Genomic DNA, 17,488 nt, shown 5'->3' on the forward strand with positions numbered 1-17,488 from the left:
TACTATGTTGTCTAAAAGTCCCGCAAACTTCTGTGAGCATTCAATAAATTGCTTGTTTTGAGGAGCCCAAAGTCTCTGCTGGTGTTCCACTTGGGGAATTGACCCTGAATGAAACTCTCTCAATGATATATGCTGTTCAGTACGATGTGATTCTTTAACCTGTTCTCTGAAATGTCGAGAGACGTTCTAGCAGCAACCTCGTTGTTGCGCAAACTTGGAACTGTATGCAAATAATGTCATATTTTAACGTGAACGTCAGTGTCCGATATATGCTGTGCTTTAACATTGGTTTATTTATTTATAGGCTACCCCATCCCTAGAGCCTGGGGTGAGTTACAGTTTTTAAAAACCAAACCTAAGATGGCTAGGTGAAATGTAAAGCCATGTCTCCAGCCTCTAAGCCTACAACAAGCCGAGATCTTGATGCTAAAAGCCAAGCCAATTAAAAAGGGTGTTGTGGTGATTCCGGAAGAGACTCCTTTAGGACTACATCACTCACTAAGGAAGACGAGGAGACATTTTTGAAAGATGTGGACTTGTGATAGGCATCTCCCATTAATCACTTGATTCCTGGCTCATGCACAGATAGTTTTTGTCAGCATCCACATTTTTCCCAAACATGCTCTGCTTCTCCTCGTATGTGTGCAGTTTTACTGTGCGCATTACCCACGCATGCTAAAAACAAAACATGTGCAGTGAGTTTCAGGTTTGGACAAGCTTCCAGTGGATGGGATTTTTTTTTGCAGTCCCAAGGATGCATGCTTTTGCTGTTGAAAATCATTAGCAGTGTATTCTTAGTAGATCTTAGTAGATCTGGGGGCATAAAGTAATTTATTTATTTATTTGATTTATGCCTCACCTTTCTACCAAAAAAGGCATGCAAGGTGGCTTGCAAAAACAATTTAAAAGATATTTAAACAAGAAAACACATTAAAATACAATAAAAACTTAAGAACTGCAGAATAAAAACAGAATCCAAGCCAACAGACCCACTCCATAGGCCAAAAGACCTTCTTGAATAAAGCATTCTTTGTTTGCTGTCAGAGGGATAGCCAAGATGGAATGAATCAAGTCTCCCTTGGGAAGGAGTTCTGAAGCTTGGGAGCAGCGACAGAAAAGGCCCTGTCTTGCGTCATCACCAAACACGCCTCTGATGGCCGGCTCATTCGGGAGAAGTCGGTCTTTCAGGCGGCCTGGTCCCAAGCTGTAGAGGGCTTTATAGGTCATAACCAACACTTTGAATTCTGCCCAGAAAAAAACCGATAGCTAGTGAAGCTGTTACAACAATGGAGTCATGTGCTCCTTGTAACCGGCCCAGGTCAACAGCCTGGCCACAGCGTTCAGATCAGGTGAAGTTTCTGAACAGTTTTCAAAGGCAGCCCCATGTAAAGTGTGCTACAGTAGTCCAAGTGAGATGCAACTAAGGCATGCATGACCACAGCCAGTTCAGACATGTCTAGGGACAAGCAGAGTTGGTGCACTGGCCTCAGGTGTGCAAACGATTTCCCCTGCAACAATATACTGTTGAGAGTTATCCCTGACGTGATGCAAAATATTTTGGGTTGACTTGTCCTTGAGTGGGTAATTAAGACCCACAAGCTTTACAAAAGACATATAACACATTCACATATAGATCAACACCACTGCCTGCATTTTTAAACTCTGTATGTGGACTGTAAACGGCGAGTGCCTACACTTCAGAATTTACCACTACGCCGCTGCTCTTGGGGCATGGGGCGAATCCGGAGAGTTTCAATCTACCCAGCTAAAGCTGCATTTAGTGCTGATGCAAATAACCCAGACATCATGGGATCATTCCCCACAACCCCATGAGAAATACACAGCCTAAATCCAGCCCTTAGTCATTCCCCCTCTGTTTTGGATAAATGTTAGTACTGCTGCTCAGGCAGCCAAAATGGCACCACCCATGCAAAGAGCAGGCTTGGAGGGACCCTGAGGTTAACTGAAGTGTAAAACAACTTTAGGAAGAAAACCAACGGGGTGGGGAAAGAGAACGCCTCAAGATGTCCACTGAGGATACCCAATGCCACAGAATATTGATTGACTTGTTGGGGTGGGAGAATGGAAAACTGGAGCATGGGAGGAGAAATAGCATGGATTGTGCTGGAAGATGGCATGGCTGCTTGGCAGGAACCTTGATCAGGAGCACGCTGCGCTGCAATGTTTTGTTGCAGCTCCCTCTTCCTTTATTCTAATCGGAGCGAAACTGGCTTCAGAATGCCTCATTGCTGAGGAGGGTTGCAAGTTTACTAGACAAATGGATTTAATTCCATTCCATTTAAACGTTTTTAATTAACAAAAAAGGTGCCTTGGATTAACTGGGCAGTAAGTTGTGTTTTTTTACACAGGTATTATTTTAAATATAAGCATTTATATATAAAAAATCCAGCTGAGAAGAGGCATTCCCCCTTTCCTATCAGATTGGAGGGAATACCTCTCTTTTGATAATGGTTGCTACCACACACATACATACACTAGCTAAAAATAAAGGATGCTTCTGGTCAGAAATATTGTTTTTACCCTTACGCAATTCTGAATGATAGATCAGTTGATTAATATGCATTTCATCAGGTTGCAGCTCTGCTTCTGAAGCCTTGATTTGTTGCCAGAAAACCTCACTCTATAAACTGAAAAATAATTAGGACTGCCGTGTTTAGAAGAGTTGCAATTTGTTAGACTACTTGGTTAATTTTTGTTTGACAGATTCATTGGGCAGCCAACCTTAATTACTTTTAAATTTTACTTATTAAAATTGCACATGGCAAATGCCATCTTGCTAAGATGGAAACCTCTTTCTGCACCAAAAGTCTATGAGATTTAAGCGGGAGGGAAGATTATGACTGATTATGACTTCTAAGATTATGACTGCTGTGAAATGGGTGTGGAATGCTTTTTGCATGAGAATAATTCTTTTTCCCCTCCTCACCTGCAAATTAAAGAATGCAAATGAATTGGTCCATTAATTAGACCAACAATCCATCAACTAAGATTTTTCTGAGCAACAGCCCAAGGAAAAAACAGCACTAGGAAAACATAACGCTTAGCATCTATAGTACTTAGCATTTATATAGCGCTTTATAGAGAATGTTCAATCTGCTTGGCATGGACCCTGTTCAGATGACACGCTAAGCCATGGTGGTTCAGCATTTTGAGTAAACATTATGGCTTAGCGTGTCGGGTGAAGCGTTCCTAACCATGGTGGCTCCATAACACGCTCCCTAACTTCTTGCTGCAAAAGCTTTAACAGCCTAACTATGGTTTAGCGTGTTGTCTGATCAGTCCCATTGATGATCTCCATCAACCCTTATCACGCACCTTTCTCAATATGGCCCAGCTGACAGCCATGTTGGCCTCTTCTCCTTCTCCAAAGGCTTGGGGCACATGTCCACCTTGGAGCTTTCGGAGCTGCTCGATCGTGTCGAAGGAGCCATCCGGGACTACTCAGAGGAGCTGGTGCAGCAGTTGGCTCGTCGGGATGAGCTGGAGTTTGAGAAGGAGGTGAAGAACTCCTTCATCACGGTGCTGATGGAGGTCCAGAACAAGCAGAAAGAGCACAGGGAGCTGATGAAGAGGCGGAGGAAAGAGAAAGGGCTGAGCCTGCAGAGCAGCCGGATAGAAAGGGCAACCCAAATGCCGCTCAAGGTAGGCGAGAGATTTCCAAAGACGGTTTATAAAATGTAAACGGTCGGGATTGCTGTGGAAGCAGGGCTTTAGGAGTTCACCCTCCCCTTCCTTTCCTATGGCTGGCATCAGTTGGAGGCTCTTGTTGGGGCAGTTTTTGCATTGTGTTCGTTCAGCAAAGGCAACAACAAAAGAAAATGGTAGGCGGGCGTGAGCGAATGCCGTGCAAAATCCCCCGAATGAATTGTTGCTCCCCGTTGCTTGATTGTCATCTTTATAGAATTCACGTGCATGTCTCTTAGTAGCTTATGCCACGGGGTGGTGGGCTGACTTCTGCCTTGCATGGTTCGTTCTCTCTCTCTCTCTCTCTCTCTCTCTCTCTCTCTCTCTCTCTCTCTCTCTCTCTCTCTCTCTCATCCCTGACCTCCACTAATTTATTTATTTATTGATTGATTTATTACATTTTTATACCGCCCAATAGCCGAAGCTCTCTGGGCGGTTCACAAAAATTAAAACCACAATAAAACACCCAACGGGTTAAAAACACAATTACGAAATACAGTATAAAAAGCGCAACCAGGATAAAACCACACAGCAAAATTGATATAAGATTAAAATACAGAGTTAAAACAGTAAAGTTTAAATTTAAGTTAAAATTAAGTGTTAAAATACTGAGTGAATAAAAAGGTCTTCAGCTGGCGATGAAAGCAGTACAGTGTAGGCGCCAGGCGGACCTCTCTGGGGAGCTCGTTCCACAACCGGGGTGCCACAGCGGAGAAAGCCCTCCTCCTAGTAGCCACCTGCCTCACTTCCTTTGGCAGGGGCTCACGGAGAAGGGCCCCTGTAGATGATCTTAAGGTCCAGGTAGGTACATATGGGAGGAGGCGTTCCTTCAAATAACCCGGCCCCAAACCGTTTAGGGCTTTAAATGTCAATACCAGCACTTTGAATTGGGCCTGGACCTGGACTGGCAGCCAATGAAGGTGGAAAAGGACTGGCGTAATGTGATCTCACCGGCCAGTCCCTGTTAGTAAACGGGCTGCCCTATTTTGTACCAGCTGAAGCTTCCGGACCGTTTTCAAAGGCAGCCCCACGTATAACGCATTGCAGTAATCCAAGCGAGAGGTTATCAGAGCATGGATAACTGTAGCTAATGAGTTTTACATTTCTATAACAGCAAGAGTGCATAGTCAGGCCCTCTTTTCAGTTTAAGGCTGCAATCTTATATCCACCTCACTTTAATGAATGGGACTTACTTCTGAAATAGACATTTATAGGACAGTGTAGGGAGACACGTCATTGATCCGTTATGCCAGGGGTGCAGAGTCTCTTTCGGCCCGAGAGCTGAATTCCATTTTGGAGAGTTTCTCCAGGTCTGAAGGCAAAAGGGGGCAGGGCCAAAATACCAGAATGCCAGTCCTGTTATAGCTTAAAGAGCTTCCTGCCAGTAACTAAAACATTAGGAGTAGAGTGACCATATGGAAAAGAGGACATGGCTCCTGTATTTTTAACCATTGTCTAGAAAAGGGAATTTCAGCAGGTGCCATTTGTATGCACACAGCACCTGGTGAAATTCCCTCTTCATCACAACTGTTAAAGCTGCAGGAGCCCTGCCCATTTCCTTACCATTGCTCTTGCTTCCTGCTTTCTTCTGCATTGGGAACAAGCTGAAATTACACTGGGAAAGACACCAGAGACCACATGGCCCATACAGATCAGTGGGAACAGCTTCCTCTAGTGGGCATTTTAAAGTGGAACTGTCCTGCACACGGCAGGAAATACAGTCTTATTTTTTTTTTAAAAAATGGGCTCTTCTGAGGATTAATTTACAATGCTAAAAACGGGAAATAGTGCGGGAGATGTGCAGGAGAACCACTGCGTTGTCAAAATGACCCACGGAGATCCATGAGCTAAAACACTTGTCTGAAGGAGCTCTTAGTTCAGCCCGCTGCAAGAATCAGAGGAAGAGAGGAAGTTCTTTCCCTTAATGTTCCCCTCCGTATCTGAGTGCATAAGCCCTGCCTCTTCTGTCATTAGCTTCGCCCCTTTACTGCTGGCCTTTGCCTCTGTTCCTGGGCTCTTGGAAGTGGTTGCAGGTTGAGGACAAGTTGGAGATGGCCGCTCTTTGCTGGCTGTTGCATCTTCTCTATGTGAAAGGGCAGATTATCCTCATGGGATGTGAGAAGGAAGTGAGCCCTCCCCATCATTGCCCCCAAATCGTTAGGGAGCTGCGATTGAAAGGTAAATCCTCAAACTGTTCTATTTTCTCTTCTGGGTAGCGGTTCAGCATGGAAGGAATCTCAAATATTCTGCAGACTGGCATCCGGCAGACATTTGGGAACTCAGCAACGGATAAGCAGGTGAGCGTACAAACAGTAAGTAAAAAAGTAATACTAGGGGTAGGCCAGACAGAACATTTGCAGGGGAGAACCAGCAGGGAGGGGAACGGCTAGGCCCATACTGGTCCTCCCCTGCCAATGACCCAGGCCCCATGTTAGAAATGCAAAGAATGCAGAGAGAAGAACTCTGTGTTTCCCTCCGTAATGCGGAATCCTAGGTTGGATTTAACGAAGTAGGGCCGACGCTCATGTGATTTTCATTTCCTTGGAATTTGCGCCCAGCGGTGCACTTAATGTTCAACTCTGGACTTAATGGACATATTTCCCCCCCCCCCACTTTGTAAATGGCAATGTGCAGTGGAGGCTGGTGGCTCTGATATCAGTGGGGTGGTGAATCCGCTCTGGGTTTCAAGCAGAACCATTCAGAACACTAAAGAGCTATCCAAGGTGCTGAATCCCCCCTCCTTTAAAACATGTCCTGGGACCAGGATTTGAAACTAGCTACTTCTGCCTTCACCCCCACATCACCCTTTACCACAGGAAAAAAACAGGCTGATATGCTGGGTCAACAACTTTTCCAGCGCCAAGCTTTTGATGCTTTGGCAGCTGAAGAGGAAAATAGAAATGACTCACTACCAATGGCAGAAAAGGCCATTTAGTCATGGTCATCAGTGCCTTATATTGTTTCTAAAGGAGGCCCCTTATTTTATTTTCAATGAAGGCTTGCTCATCTAAGCTGCCTTCCTGGACCGCAACATCTTTATTTTGAGAACCAGCAAAATAATTTCTAGAATGAGTTCTGTTGCAGCAAATCTGTTCTCTTGCAGCAAAAACAACATAGAGTCTTGTGGCACCGTAAAGATTAACCCACAAATGGAAGAGAAACGTCTTAAGATGCTGGAATGAATATTTTATTTATTAAAAAGCCCAACGTGTTTCAGCCTATTTTTTATTTTATTTTAAGGCCTTTTTCAAGGGGTTATAAAAATGTCTGCAGGGATTCCAGTAATATATATATCTCCTACTAAAATGTAGTGGCACATGTTTTTATAATGCTTTAAAGAAGTCTTTAAAAGAAAAAACCGTCCAAAACACTTTGGGCTTTTTTTCTTTTTTTAACAAACAATATTTTTGTTCCAGCTTCTTGAGATTCGTTTCTTTTCCATTCGCGGATCTACTTTGGATGCTCTCCTGCTTTTGCGCCTTTTATCTTAAAGAATAACCATTTTATTTTCTGGCATAAAATGTCTGGACTGTGGCCTGCTTCATCAGGTGCAAAATAATTGTTTTGCATCCTAAATAATACCACCTTTAATTGTATTGGTGGTTGAAGCTTTAATTCATTAATTGTCATGATTATTTTTTGTATTGCGTTATGATGAATCAACTAAAGCTTTAAGAGTCAATGAAAATCTGCATCCTCGTTTACTTGGGGCCGTTGAAAGACTTGCTGCTGATGAACTGGTTTGATCCTTTGTTGACTCCACAATTACTAATACAGTCTGAAATCTTGGTTGAGGAATGCAAGTTGAGTGTAAGAACAATAGGAAGAATTCTTCTGGATCAGAAGAAAACATTCTATTCCAGCATTCTCTAATCAGCAATGGCCAGCTAGAGGCTTGTGGGCCCAGCATCCCTAACATTTTGGAGGTACACTGCCTCTGTATTTGGATGTTCTACCTACTCTTGTAGGCTGATCACTGTTGATAAACTTATCCTGCATGGATTTGTCTAATACCGTTTTTCAACACCTTTCTAAGAACATAAAAATAGAACACAAGAATAGAAAAAAAAACTGTTTATATGCAACTCACAAACACATATATTTCATTTATTGCAAAAGGAAATATTATTTTCTTCCTAGGAATGGCATTGATAAATTAGTAATTTATATTAATTTAATCCATCATTATTATTATTTTAAAAAAGGGATGATGGCCTCAAAAATGATGCATAAACAATATTGACTATTGAGCAGGTTTTTTTGGAGATGCGACATGTAGAGTTCAAGTCACAGTCAGGGCTCACTTCCTGGCCATTTTGAGAAAAACAAGCCATACTGCACAATTTACAAGCCACCCTGTGGAAAATGCGCTACGTTCAGACATCACGCTAACCCATGGTACAACAACCATCCCACACAACCACTGAGTGTGCATTAGAGGGTTATGTGCACCCAACCACTGATAACTCATATTGAAAGAAAATCTCAAAAACCGGTTGTATGAATTGTCTTCCACCTTTCCTTTAGGGGTAGGTAGCAGTGATTGCTTCCAATTTCTATGCCTCTCAGAAAGAATGATAAAGATGAATAACTGCCAGTATCATTCCTTTCCAGTATTTGAACACAGTTATTCCATATGAGAAGAAAGGGGTGCCTCCTTCGGTCGAAGACTTACAAATGCTTACAAACAGTAAGTTCTTAGTCTGCCATGTTGGGTGCATTCAAAACAGAGCATGTAGGTAAACCATTGTCCTCTTAGGGGGCAGGTTCATATGGGTGAATTATCTCTGTCAAATTGCAGCAACGATACCTAGCAAGGAGGAATTTGCTCAGATTTAATAGGTTCCTGCATGATATTTGGGGAAGTTCAGCTTTGATTATAAGTTTTAAGAGAAATGAAGATGGACCAGATGTTGTTGGGAACTTATGTCTTTAGACCATGCTACCAATGAGTTGGAAGGCACAGAATGGATCAGCTGCAGAAGGACGAATCTGTCATTTCTCTCAGTTTCTCATTTTTCCAATCTGTGTGCTTCCCCCACCCCAATATATACATTTTTGTATGGACTTTTGCGTAGCATATGGATTCTTGCAAGGAATTTTAAATGTTGTTTTCACTAATCGACACATTTTTCTGCACACCTTTCTCTAACATACACATTTTTGTACACACTTTTTGGTTCAAGAACTCCATCGCAAAATTCGGAGAAGTGCGAATTTAGAAGAATAACTGAATTTCGGTTCACATGTAGGTTCAAAAGTGCAAAATTAGGTAAGTTCGCATTAAAAAGTGAACTAAACAAATCCTCCCCGCTATTTCTAGGGTCCAGTGCTCCAGCCTCTGTTCTTTTTTATGAGGCCTTAGGACTGTGGAACTACTTTCTCAAATGAGAGAGCGAGAGACCAACCAAAGCACTTCAGGGGTTAGATCCATTTTTAGTCAAAGGTATGACTAATTCTGGATCCAACCCCAGATTTCCCAGAAGAAAGGCAAAACCATTTTATCCAGGCACCTCCTCCTCCTCCTCCTCATTATTATTAATATTATTATTTATTACATTTATATAGCGCCCCATAACCGAAGCTCTCTGGGCGGTGTGTAAAGATATATTAGAAGCTTAGAGTTTATAATCCTAAGTGTGCTTACTCAGGAGTAAGTCCCATTGGCTTAAGCAGGACTTATTACTTAGTAAGTATGCATAAAATTGCATCCTTATAGTGCAATAAGCTATACATGTCTACTCAGACGTATGTAGAACTCATAGAGTTCAATAGAACTTTCTCCCAGGTAAGTGTGTATAGAATTGCAGCTGTAGTTATTATTGTGATAGTTTTATATGGCTCCTATTCATTTTTGTATTATTATTGCTTTAAACCCACTTTGCTGCTATTGTTTTGATAAAAGAGAGACAGGGTGTTCACTTCAAAGTAAACAGAGAAATAAAATACGCATATGAGAGTACATCTCCTGTACCAAAAGTGTCCTCAATATGCCTATCTAAAATATGCTTTAAAAAAGGAAAAGGACATTCTCCTCCCCCGCCCCCCTCTCTCTGATAAAATTCAGGATAAACATCAGCCCTATTCTATTTAAAGAATATCACAGAGAGAACACTCAACATGGTAAGAATGATACATTACTTGCAGGGGCAGGCAACTTTTCTTTGACCCAAGAACCAAATTGGTTCTAGGCAAATACATTGAGGGCCACGAGACAGCAGTGGGCATGGCCACATCCCATAGACGCTCAGGTGTCCTGTTAATGTTTGAAATTAGTAAATATGTACATGTGTATGCATCTAACTGTTGATTTTGATGGTGTAAGTCAGGGTGGGGAACCTCTATGGGACGAGGGGCCAATTTCTCCTCTCCTCCCCTGAACAATCAGGGGCTGCCCCAATACCCTCTGCTGCTGCATCACCAAGTTTACCACCAAAATTCAGCAAAGTGGAACTGGTACCAGCGAACAAGGAGGGATTCCCCCACCCTTAAAACAAGACCTGTGGGGAATAGGAATCTTGTTTTAAAGCAAAATTGTGTTTGTCTTAAGAAACATTGCCTCTTTTTTGCCTCTGCCACACCACTGCCAAATCTTGGTGGCAAACTACCACTACTCCTTTCGTCGCCAGCTGAAGACCTTTTTATTCACTCAGTATTTTAACACTTAATTTTAACTTAAATTTAAATTATACTGTTTTAACTCTGTATTTTAACCTTATAACAATTTTGCTGCGTGGTTTTATCCTGGTTGTGCTTTTTATATTGTATTTTGTATTTGTGTTTTAACCTGTTGGTTGTTTTATGATGGTTTTAATTTTTGTGAACCGCCCAGAGAGCTTCGACTATTGGGCGGTATAAAAATGTAATAAATGGCAGTGGCAGAGTGGGGGCTACAGAAAAGTCTGGAGGTGGGGTGGGGAGACACAGGTGGCCAAAAGGGCCACGTGTTGCTTATCCCTGGGATAAATAATAATTACTTCCCCCCCACCACAAAATACTTGCTTAAAGCTCAGGTGTATAGTTAAAAAGGAAGGGGAAAGAGAAGAGAATCTTACCATTTTCTTAAGCAACCTGTTCCAATAGTATAACGCTCATGTAATTGGATACATTTTCCTGCTGTGTAACACAGGCGTTTCTGCAGTTGAAATTCATTAATTCTTGTTCTATTTGAGCAGACGGGTTTTCTCTCTCCATCCTGACACCTTTAAAAATATTTGAAAACAGCGAGTCCCTTGTTCCCAAAATGCTGCCACCGCTGCTTCTCTGCAGACACCATATCAGGAACAAAAGCTCTTAACGGAGAAGGGTTCGCATTTGCTTGCTTGTATAAACCCGGCTTTGAATTCTAATCCCGCAGGTTCAGGAGAATAAAGCTGTATGCCAGCGTTTCCAAACCTGGTGCCCTCCAGAGGTGTTGGGTGATAGTTCCCATCATCCCCAGCCATGTGTTTGCTGAGGATGATGGAAGTTGGAATACAACACCTCTGGATGCCAGGTTTGGCAAGGCACCTGTATATAACCCTCTGCATGAGAAAGTTAGAATGCTGGTGAAGGTGATGGCACTCATTTATGCCTCCATCCATAATACCCCTGTGAGCCTGCGCCTCTGTAGATCTCCACACATTGAACACAATGGTCTACAGGGAGGAAGAGGGTTGTAAACACATTCAGTTGGATGTGCTTACAATTTCACCTGCAATCAAGGTCCCTGTTGGGATAGGAACCCCAATTGTAGGAGGGCTTGTAAGTGCATTCAGTTGGAGAAATCCATTTGTGGGGTGAAGTTCGATGGGATTTCCTAGGCTTGCCTCCCTTGACCTCGTTTCCGTTCCTGCTATGACACTTGAATCAATCTGTAGTGAGTCGGGCCATTTTGTGGATTTTCTCGCAGTTTGCATTTTTTTTTTTTGCGCAGGTCCTGTAATTTGAACAAATTGACAAGCAATTTGCACAAATTCGGCTGCAATTGCGCAAATGGCTCAGAAATGGCTGCCAAGTGCTCAGACGTTTGAGCAAAGTGTTCAGAAATTTGTGCAAAGTGTGGAACCTGCCCCCCTCCATGCACAAAAGAAGTTTCCGGAGTTTGGGGAAAAGCCTGCAGCTCCACTCGCAAATGCAAATTAAGCCGGACACACTGTGGAACTCAGTCGAGTAAAAAAAGGATTGGATTTCCCAGCAAAGCACATCCCTAGAAATGTGCTTACAACTGCCCTGCAGAGCTAAGCGATAAACATGCACAGGTCTTTAGAGGCACCTGCATGCCCAGGGATGTTGGAGGTAGAGCTGGTGTGCCTGCCTTTGCCCGTGCACTCTTGGATTCCTCATCTGCGCAGGTTGAATGCCCACATAGGGCTTAACTCTTAAACATTCTTCACACATTACAATGAATGCACATAGTGCGGAATTTCTCCCTTCTGTCCCTGCCCCGTCCCGTTTATGTGTGTTCAGCCTAACTTGTGAGGGCCAAACATCTACTTACAGGTTAAAACTGCCCTCTTTTCTCAAGCGTTTGGCAGCATTTAATGGCCCTGTTCAGAAGACACCTTAAACCACGACTTTAACCATGGTAAGTCAGGCAAAAAGCCTTCTTCACCATGGTTTATGGTATCTGCTGAAGGGGGCCAATGAGTTTTAAATTAGGTTTTTGATCGTCTTTGGCTGATGGTTTAGCAAATTGTTTAAAGATATGTTCTCTCTCTCTCTCTCTCTCTCTCTTTGTGTGTGTGTGATCTTTTTCTATTGTTTTATGTAAACGCCTTTCCTTTTTTTGTACTTTGTATACTGCGTTTTAATGGTTTTTAATTTTTACGAACCACCCAGAGAGCTTCAGCTATGGGTCTGTATAAAAATGTAATAAATGATGATGAAATGAAGACGTGACCAGTGTTGTAGCGATGAATTGGGAAGTGCAGTCGCTCGTCATGACAGTCCCCATAGCCACGCCTCCAAAGAGAGTCTAAAATTTCAGGCAAATGCGTTGATTTGTATCAAGAAACCAATTCGAGCAGATTTCATCTTTCCCAGGGGCAGGTCTTTTATGATGATAATGTGTCTTCATTTCCTATTCAAGACCAGGCCACCCCGAAATACTTTGCATTACAACAAGAATAGCTCAGGACTATAAATGGTTGCTGAGAAAATTCATTAACACCCCCCCCCCCCCGGGTACTGTGAGCATTGCAGCTTAGCTCAGCAGGAGCAGGGAATTCTGCGGGAGACGGCAGATGAGATCAGTGTCCCTGCTAAACAAAAGTGCCAACGCTTCGTACCCGTGAGCTTTGGATCCACCACACCGCAGCATGTTAGATTGTCCCGTTTGTGTTTACTAAATGAAGCTGCAGGGGAACCCAGTCTGGATCAGGACTATGATTTGGGCAGAGAGGGAATTGAGCGGTTTTCTCCCCCCCCTGTGGTCCCAGTCTGGATGTCCTGGAAGGAAAGTTTCCATAAGCGCTGATCTCAGCAACTACACCGAGTAAGCTGTGTAGAGAATGGGAGTGGGCACAATCCCAATTGCCCCCTCTAAGTGCATTCTTTGTAATGTGTGAAAAGAGCTCAAGGGTGGAGGAAGTACGCCTTCTCTGAGGTGAATATTGTAGAGATAGGTGGGTGGTTTTTTTTTAAAAAAATGTTTCTATAAATTGTTATGGCCAATTCATCTTCTGTATTTATCTATTATCAAATCGGTCTACCTCCTTTTTTTCTTGTTGCTACAGCTTAATATCTAGCTCCTGCCCTAACTACCCCCCTCAGCATGTTCTAGAATGCTTTGCAACTTCAAAAGCTATTTCATAAACATCCGAGTTCGCTGGCGAGCGGGCTTAGCCTCTAACTCTGAGTGAACAATTTGTGGATCCAAAATGGAAAGGTTGCGATGTTGTGACAGGGCCTTGGTGCATTCTGGGAGAATCATCCGTCTCCTTCTGAGTCTCCATGGCAACTGTGTTTTGAACTGACTGGAACAAACACTGTCTTAGTTCTCTTGAAAAGAGCGAAGCGCTATGAATGGCTGGTTTATGCACAAAGCGAGTTTTGTGCAAGTGACAATTTGTGTCTAGAGGCGAAGCCTTGGCAAAGAGGTTACCAGGGATGAATTTGTGTGGGGTTTTTTCCCTAATTAACTGGTGTGCAACACTGCATCAGACTGTGATGCAAACATAAGATATATTTAGATGAGATCAGTTACTGAGCTGGAAGAAATGTCCCCGAATAAGATTCAAAGACCAACCCACCCCTCAAAATACAGGTTCTTGAATCGTTGGTATACAAGTTGCTACCAACAAAGCATGAAGTAATGTGACTAGCATCTGACTTATATGTTTTACTTTCCCACATTCTGAGTAGGGGTGGATGCCTGTGTTTTACTATTTCAGGTTTTTACCCAGAATTCTGTTCCAGTTCCACATTTCTCCTCAATTTTTTTTAAAAAGGTGTATCAAAGTACATTTAAATGAGGCAGTGTGGTGCAGTGGCTAGAGTATCAGATTGGGAGTTGGGAGATCTGGGTTCTAGTCCCCACTCAGCCACGGAAACTCACTGGGTGTCTGTTTTCTGTTTTCCCTCCTCCCATTGCTGTTCCATGCATTGCAGTTGCTTCCATATTCCTGATGTGTTAGAGCAAACACCCACACACCAGAAACACAAAAAACAAAACACACACAACAAAACCTTGTTTTTCAACCTTGTTTAAACAAACGAACGGACAAACAAACAAACAAATTGATGTGGAGTTTTGCATTTTAAATTCACTTAAAACATAGCACCATCATGACTAAAGAAATAAAATGCACTTTGCTGTGGCTGCCCTGCTAGGAAACACATTTACTGGGGAATAAACACCATTTCGTTGTAGAAAAGAATAATTTATATTTAAAGTAAAATAATAATAATAATATGAGTATCTGCTCCCCTCCCCAACTTCAAATGTTTTGAAAAATAAGAAGAAAGAAAGGGTGTCGTAGTAGTGAGTAACATTAGTTCTTGTGGGCCCTGGCATGCTCATGTTGGCTCAGGTGCTGAGATTGAGGGGATACAGGATAGCACCGCTCAAAGACTCGAAAGGTTGTCACACAGAGGAGGGCCAGGATCTCTTCTCGATCATCCCAGAGTGCAGGACACAGAATAATGGGCTCAAGTGACAGGAAGCCAGATTCCAGCTAGACATCAGAAAAAACTTCCTGACTGTTAGAGCAGCACAACAATGGAACCAATGACCTAGGTAGGCCATGGGCTCTCCTACACTAGAGGCATTCAAGAGGCAGCTGGACAGCCATCTGTCAGGGATGCTTTAGGGTGGATTCCTGCATTGATCAGGGGGGGTTGGATTTGATGGCCTTGTAGGCCCCTTCCAACTCTATGATTCTATGATTCTATTCTATGGGCCTCTCTGCCACTGCTTCTGTCACCTAGTTGGGGATCTGCAGATTGGGAGAGAAGAAGGCTGGGGAAGCCAGAGGATTCTTTGTAACCCAGCTTCTGTAGTCGCCTCCCCTCACCCAGCCCACAGAAACACCCTCCTTTCCTCCTCTCTGAGGTCGCCTTTGCGACCTCGGAGAGGCAGCCAGCAGAATTCTTTCTGTACTGCCTGCGAGGGGGAAAGGGGCCAGGAATTTGGACTCCTGGGTCCGAGGTCAGAGCACTGTCTCTGACCTCGGATCTAGGAATCTGAACTATCCTACAGCCATGAAGACACTGTCTAAGGGCCATAGGATTACTCTCTTCAACAGTTGGCCAATAAATAATATTACATCTTTAGTATCAAAACCATGATGCCTGTTCCTAGGCATTCAATGTCTTATGATGGGCCTTTTTAAATATAATGTTAGTTGTTTTATTGGGTCCGATCATGCCTGATCTCAGGTGAAAGGGCATGCCATAGGGTGGGAGCCAACACACTTAAGGCCCTACGCCTGGTGGTTTCCAAGTAGATCTCTGATCCATGAGGAACCAGCAGGAGTGCCTCTTCAGAAGACCTCAGTGATCAGGCAGCATGATAAGGGAAAAGGCGTGTCTAGTTGCTCTGTGAACACGTGTCTGAAAAACATTCCACAGCTAGAGTGTGATGCCAGGAACCGGTCTGTCTCATGGGGAGGGAGCCACTGACCTCACCTCGGAAAGTTATTCTGAGGACCTCAGTTGATGATCTCAATGCATGGGCAACTTGTAATGAGACAAGGTAGTCCTTCAGAATGATATACTAATGATTTCCCCCCCCCCAACTTCTTTCCTCAGTTCTTTTTGCAATGAAGGAGGACAACGAGAAGGTCCCTACGTTGCTAACTGACTACATTTTAAAAGGTAACTATCAATAGGAACAAGGGAAGGCCCGTTATATTGGTTCCTTCAGCCCAGCATTGTCTACTTCAGGGGTGGGTAGCATGCAGCCACCACAGCCTCCCAGTGCAACGCAGTTCCGGGAGTATTATTAATTATTTAATTAATTACATTTATATACCGCCCCATAACCGAAGCTTTCTGGGTGGTACCCTATTTTTGCAAGCAAAATGGCATCTGTAGCTACTATGGAGTACCCAAAGGGTCAAAATTAGCTTGTTTGCAAGCTAGTTTTGACTCTTTGGGCGTTCTGTAGCAGCTCTGTTTTTATTTTTTTATCCAGTTCCCTATTTTTGGCATCTGTGCAGAGTGAGGGTGTGTGTGGTCTGCAGGGGGATTGCGCCCCCCCGAAATGTCCTCCCCGGACCTCCCAAAGTTTCCCACTCCTAGTCTACTGTTGTTAGGGTTCAACAAACCTGTTAGTTTCAGTTTTCTGTCAGTTTCTAATTTTTCCAGTCTTCAGTTCAGTCCGTCCTGTTTCCACATCAGTTTAAGATTATTATTTTTTAAAAAAAGTTTTCCACAAAATTTCGCACACATTTTTGTGAGACCCTTATGCATGCACTTTTATGTGCAATTACCCGTAATATACTGTATGCTTTTTGGTTAGCTGTTTTCCTAACACAGTGCAATTTCTAATGTTATTTTTACTAATGTACCTACACATGGCTGTATAGATGTTTTGACTGGAGAACTCTCCTAGCAAAATTGGGACAAGTGTGTATTTTGAAGGATAAATAAATTTCAGTTTGCATATAGGTTTGAAAGTGCAAAATTAGGTAGCTTCAAAGAACAAATCCCGCCCCTATCCCTGACTGTGACTGACAGCAGCTGTCAAAGATCTTTGGCAGAGGGTTTTTCTTACCACCTGTTACCTGATCCTTTCACCTGGAGATGTCAAGGGTTGCACTGAGATCTCCATGCAAGGCATGTACCCCACCATTGAGCTATGATCCCTCTCAAAAGATTAGGAACATAGGACACTCTCCACACAGGAGCTTCTGCCTCAGAGCCACCCCCGAAAAGACACCGTTTCACATTGCATGGGATTTTGCATATCTCTGTGTGGGCTACATCCTACGGCTGCCATTTCCCAGGCTTAGGATCCCAGTATGTACAAATATGGGTTTCTTCTTCTTCTGCAGCTTGAACCTGACTTCTCCTAGCCTTTGCAACCCATTTGATCAACCATACTTGCCAACAAATCAAGATTTAGCTCCCGGCAGGCTGTCTACTATTTTAATGTTGTTTTCGAAGTGCTGCATGTACATATACTCAGTGAAATGTATACTTCCCTCTTCTGCCTCCCCCATTTCCAAAGAAAAGAAAGAGAGAAGCAGAATTAGTTTTTAAAAAAATTGAATCTGTTTTTTGGGAAAAGGGAAACAGTAATCACATCAGTTCACATCACTGTGCATCTCAGCTTCTGCTACAGACAGGATGAACAGTT

General features: G+C 43.1%; 1 protein-coding gene across 5 annotated transcripts in view; it reads left to right on the plus strand.

Moving 5' to 3' along the window:
* The window catches only part of FEZ1 (fasciculation and elongation protein zeta 1), a 54,926-nt gene that overhangs the window by 36,379 nt on the left and 1,059 nt on the right, over positions 1 to 17,488 (plus strand). For 3 of the 5 annotated variants that reach the window (XM_063139407.1, XM_063139406.1, XM_063139409.1), the window contains 5 exons: positions 305 to 328; positions 3,392 to 3,663; positions 5,922 to 6,002; positions 8,320 to 8,395; positions 15,937 to 16,002. In XM_063139407.1, coding sequence (XP_062995477.1) covers positions 305 to 328; positions 3,392 to 3,663; positions 5,922 to 6,002; positions 8,320 to 8,395; positions 15,937 to 16,002 — 519 coding nt within the window. The remainder of the gene's footprint in view (positions 1 to 304; positions 329 to 3,391; positions 3,664 to 5,921; positions 6,003 to 8,319; positions 8,396 to 15,936; positions 16,003 to 17,488) is intronic. The other 2 variants (XM_063139408.1, XM_063139410.1) reach the window with 1 other exon arrangement.

The sequence above is a fragment of the Elgaria multicarinata genome, chromosome 12 (assembly GCF_023053635.1).
Source record: "Elgaria multicarinata webbii isolate HBS135686 ecotype San Diego chromosome 12, rElgMul1.1.pri, whole genome shotgun sequence".
Classification (NCBI taxonomy): domain Eukaryota; kingdom Metazoa; phylum Chordata; class Lepidosauria; order Squamata; family Anguidae; genus Elgaria; species Elgaria multicarinata.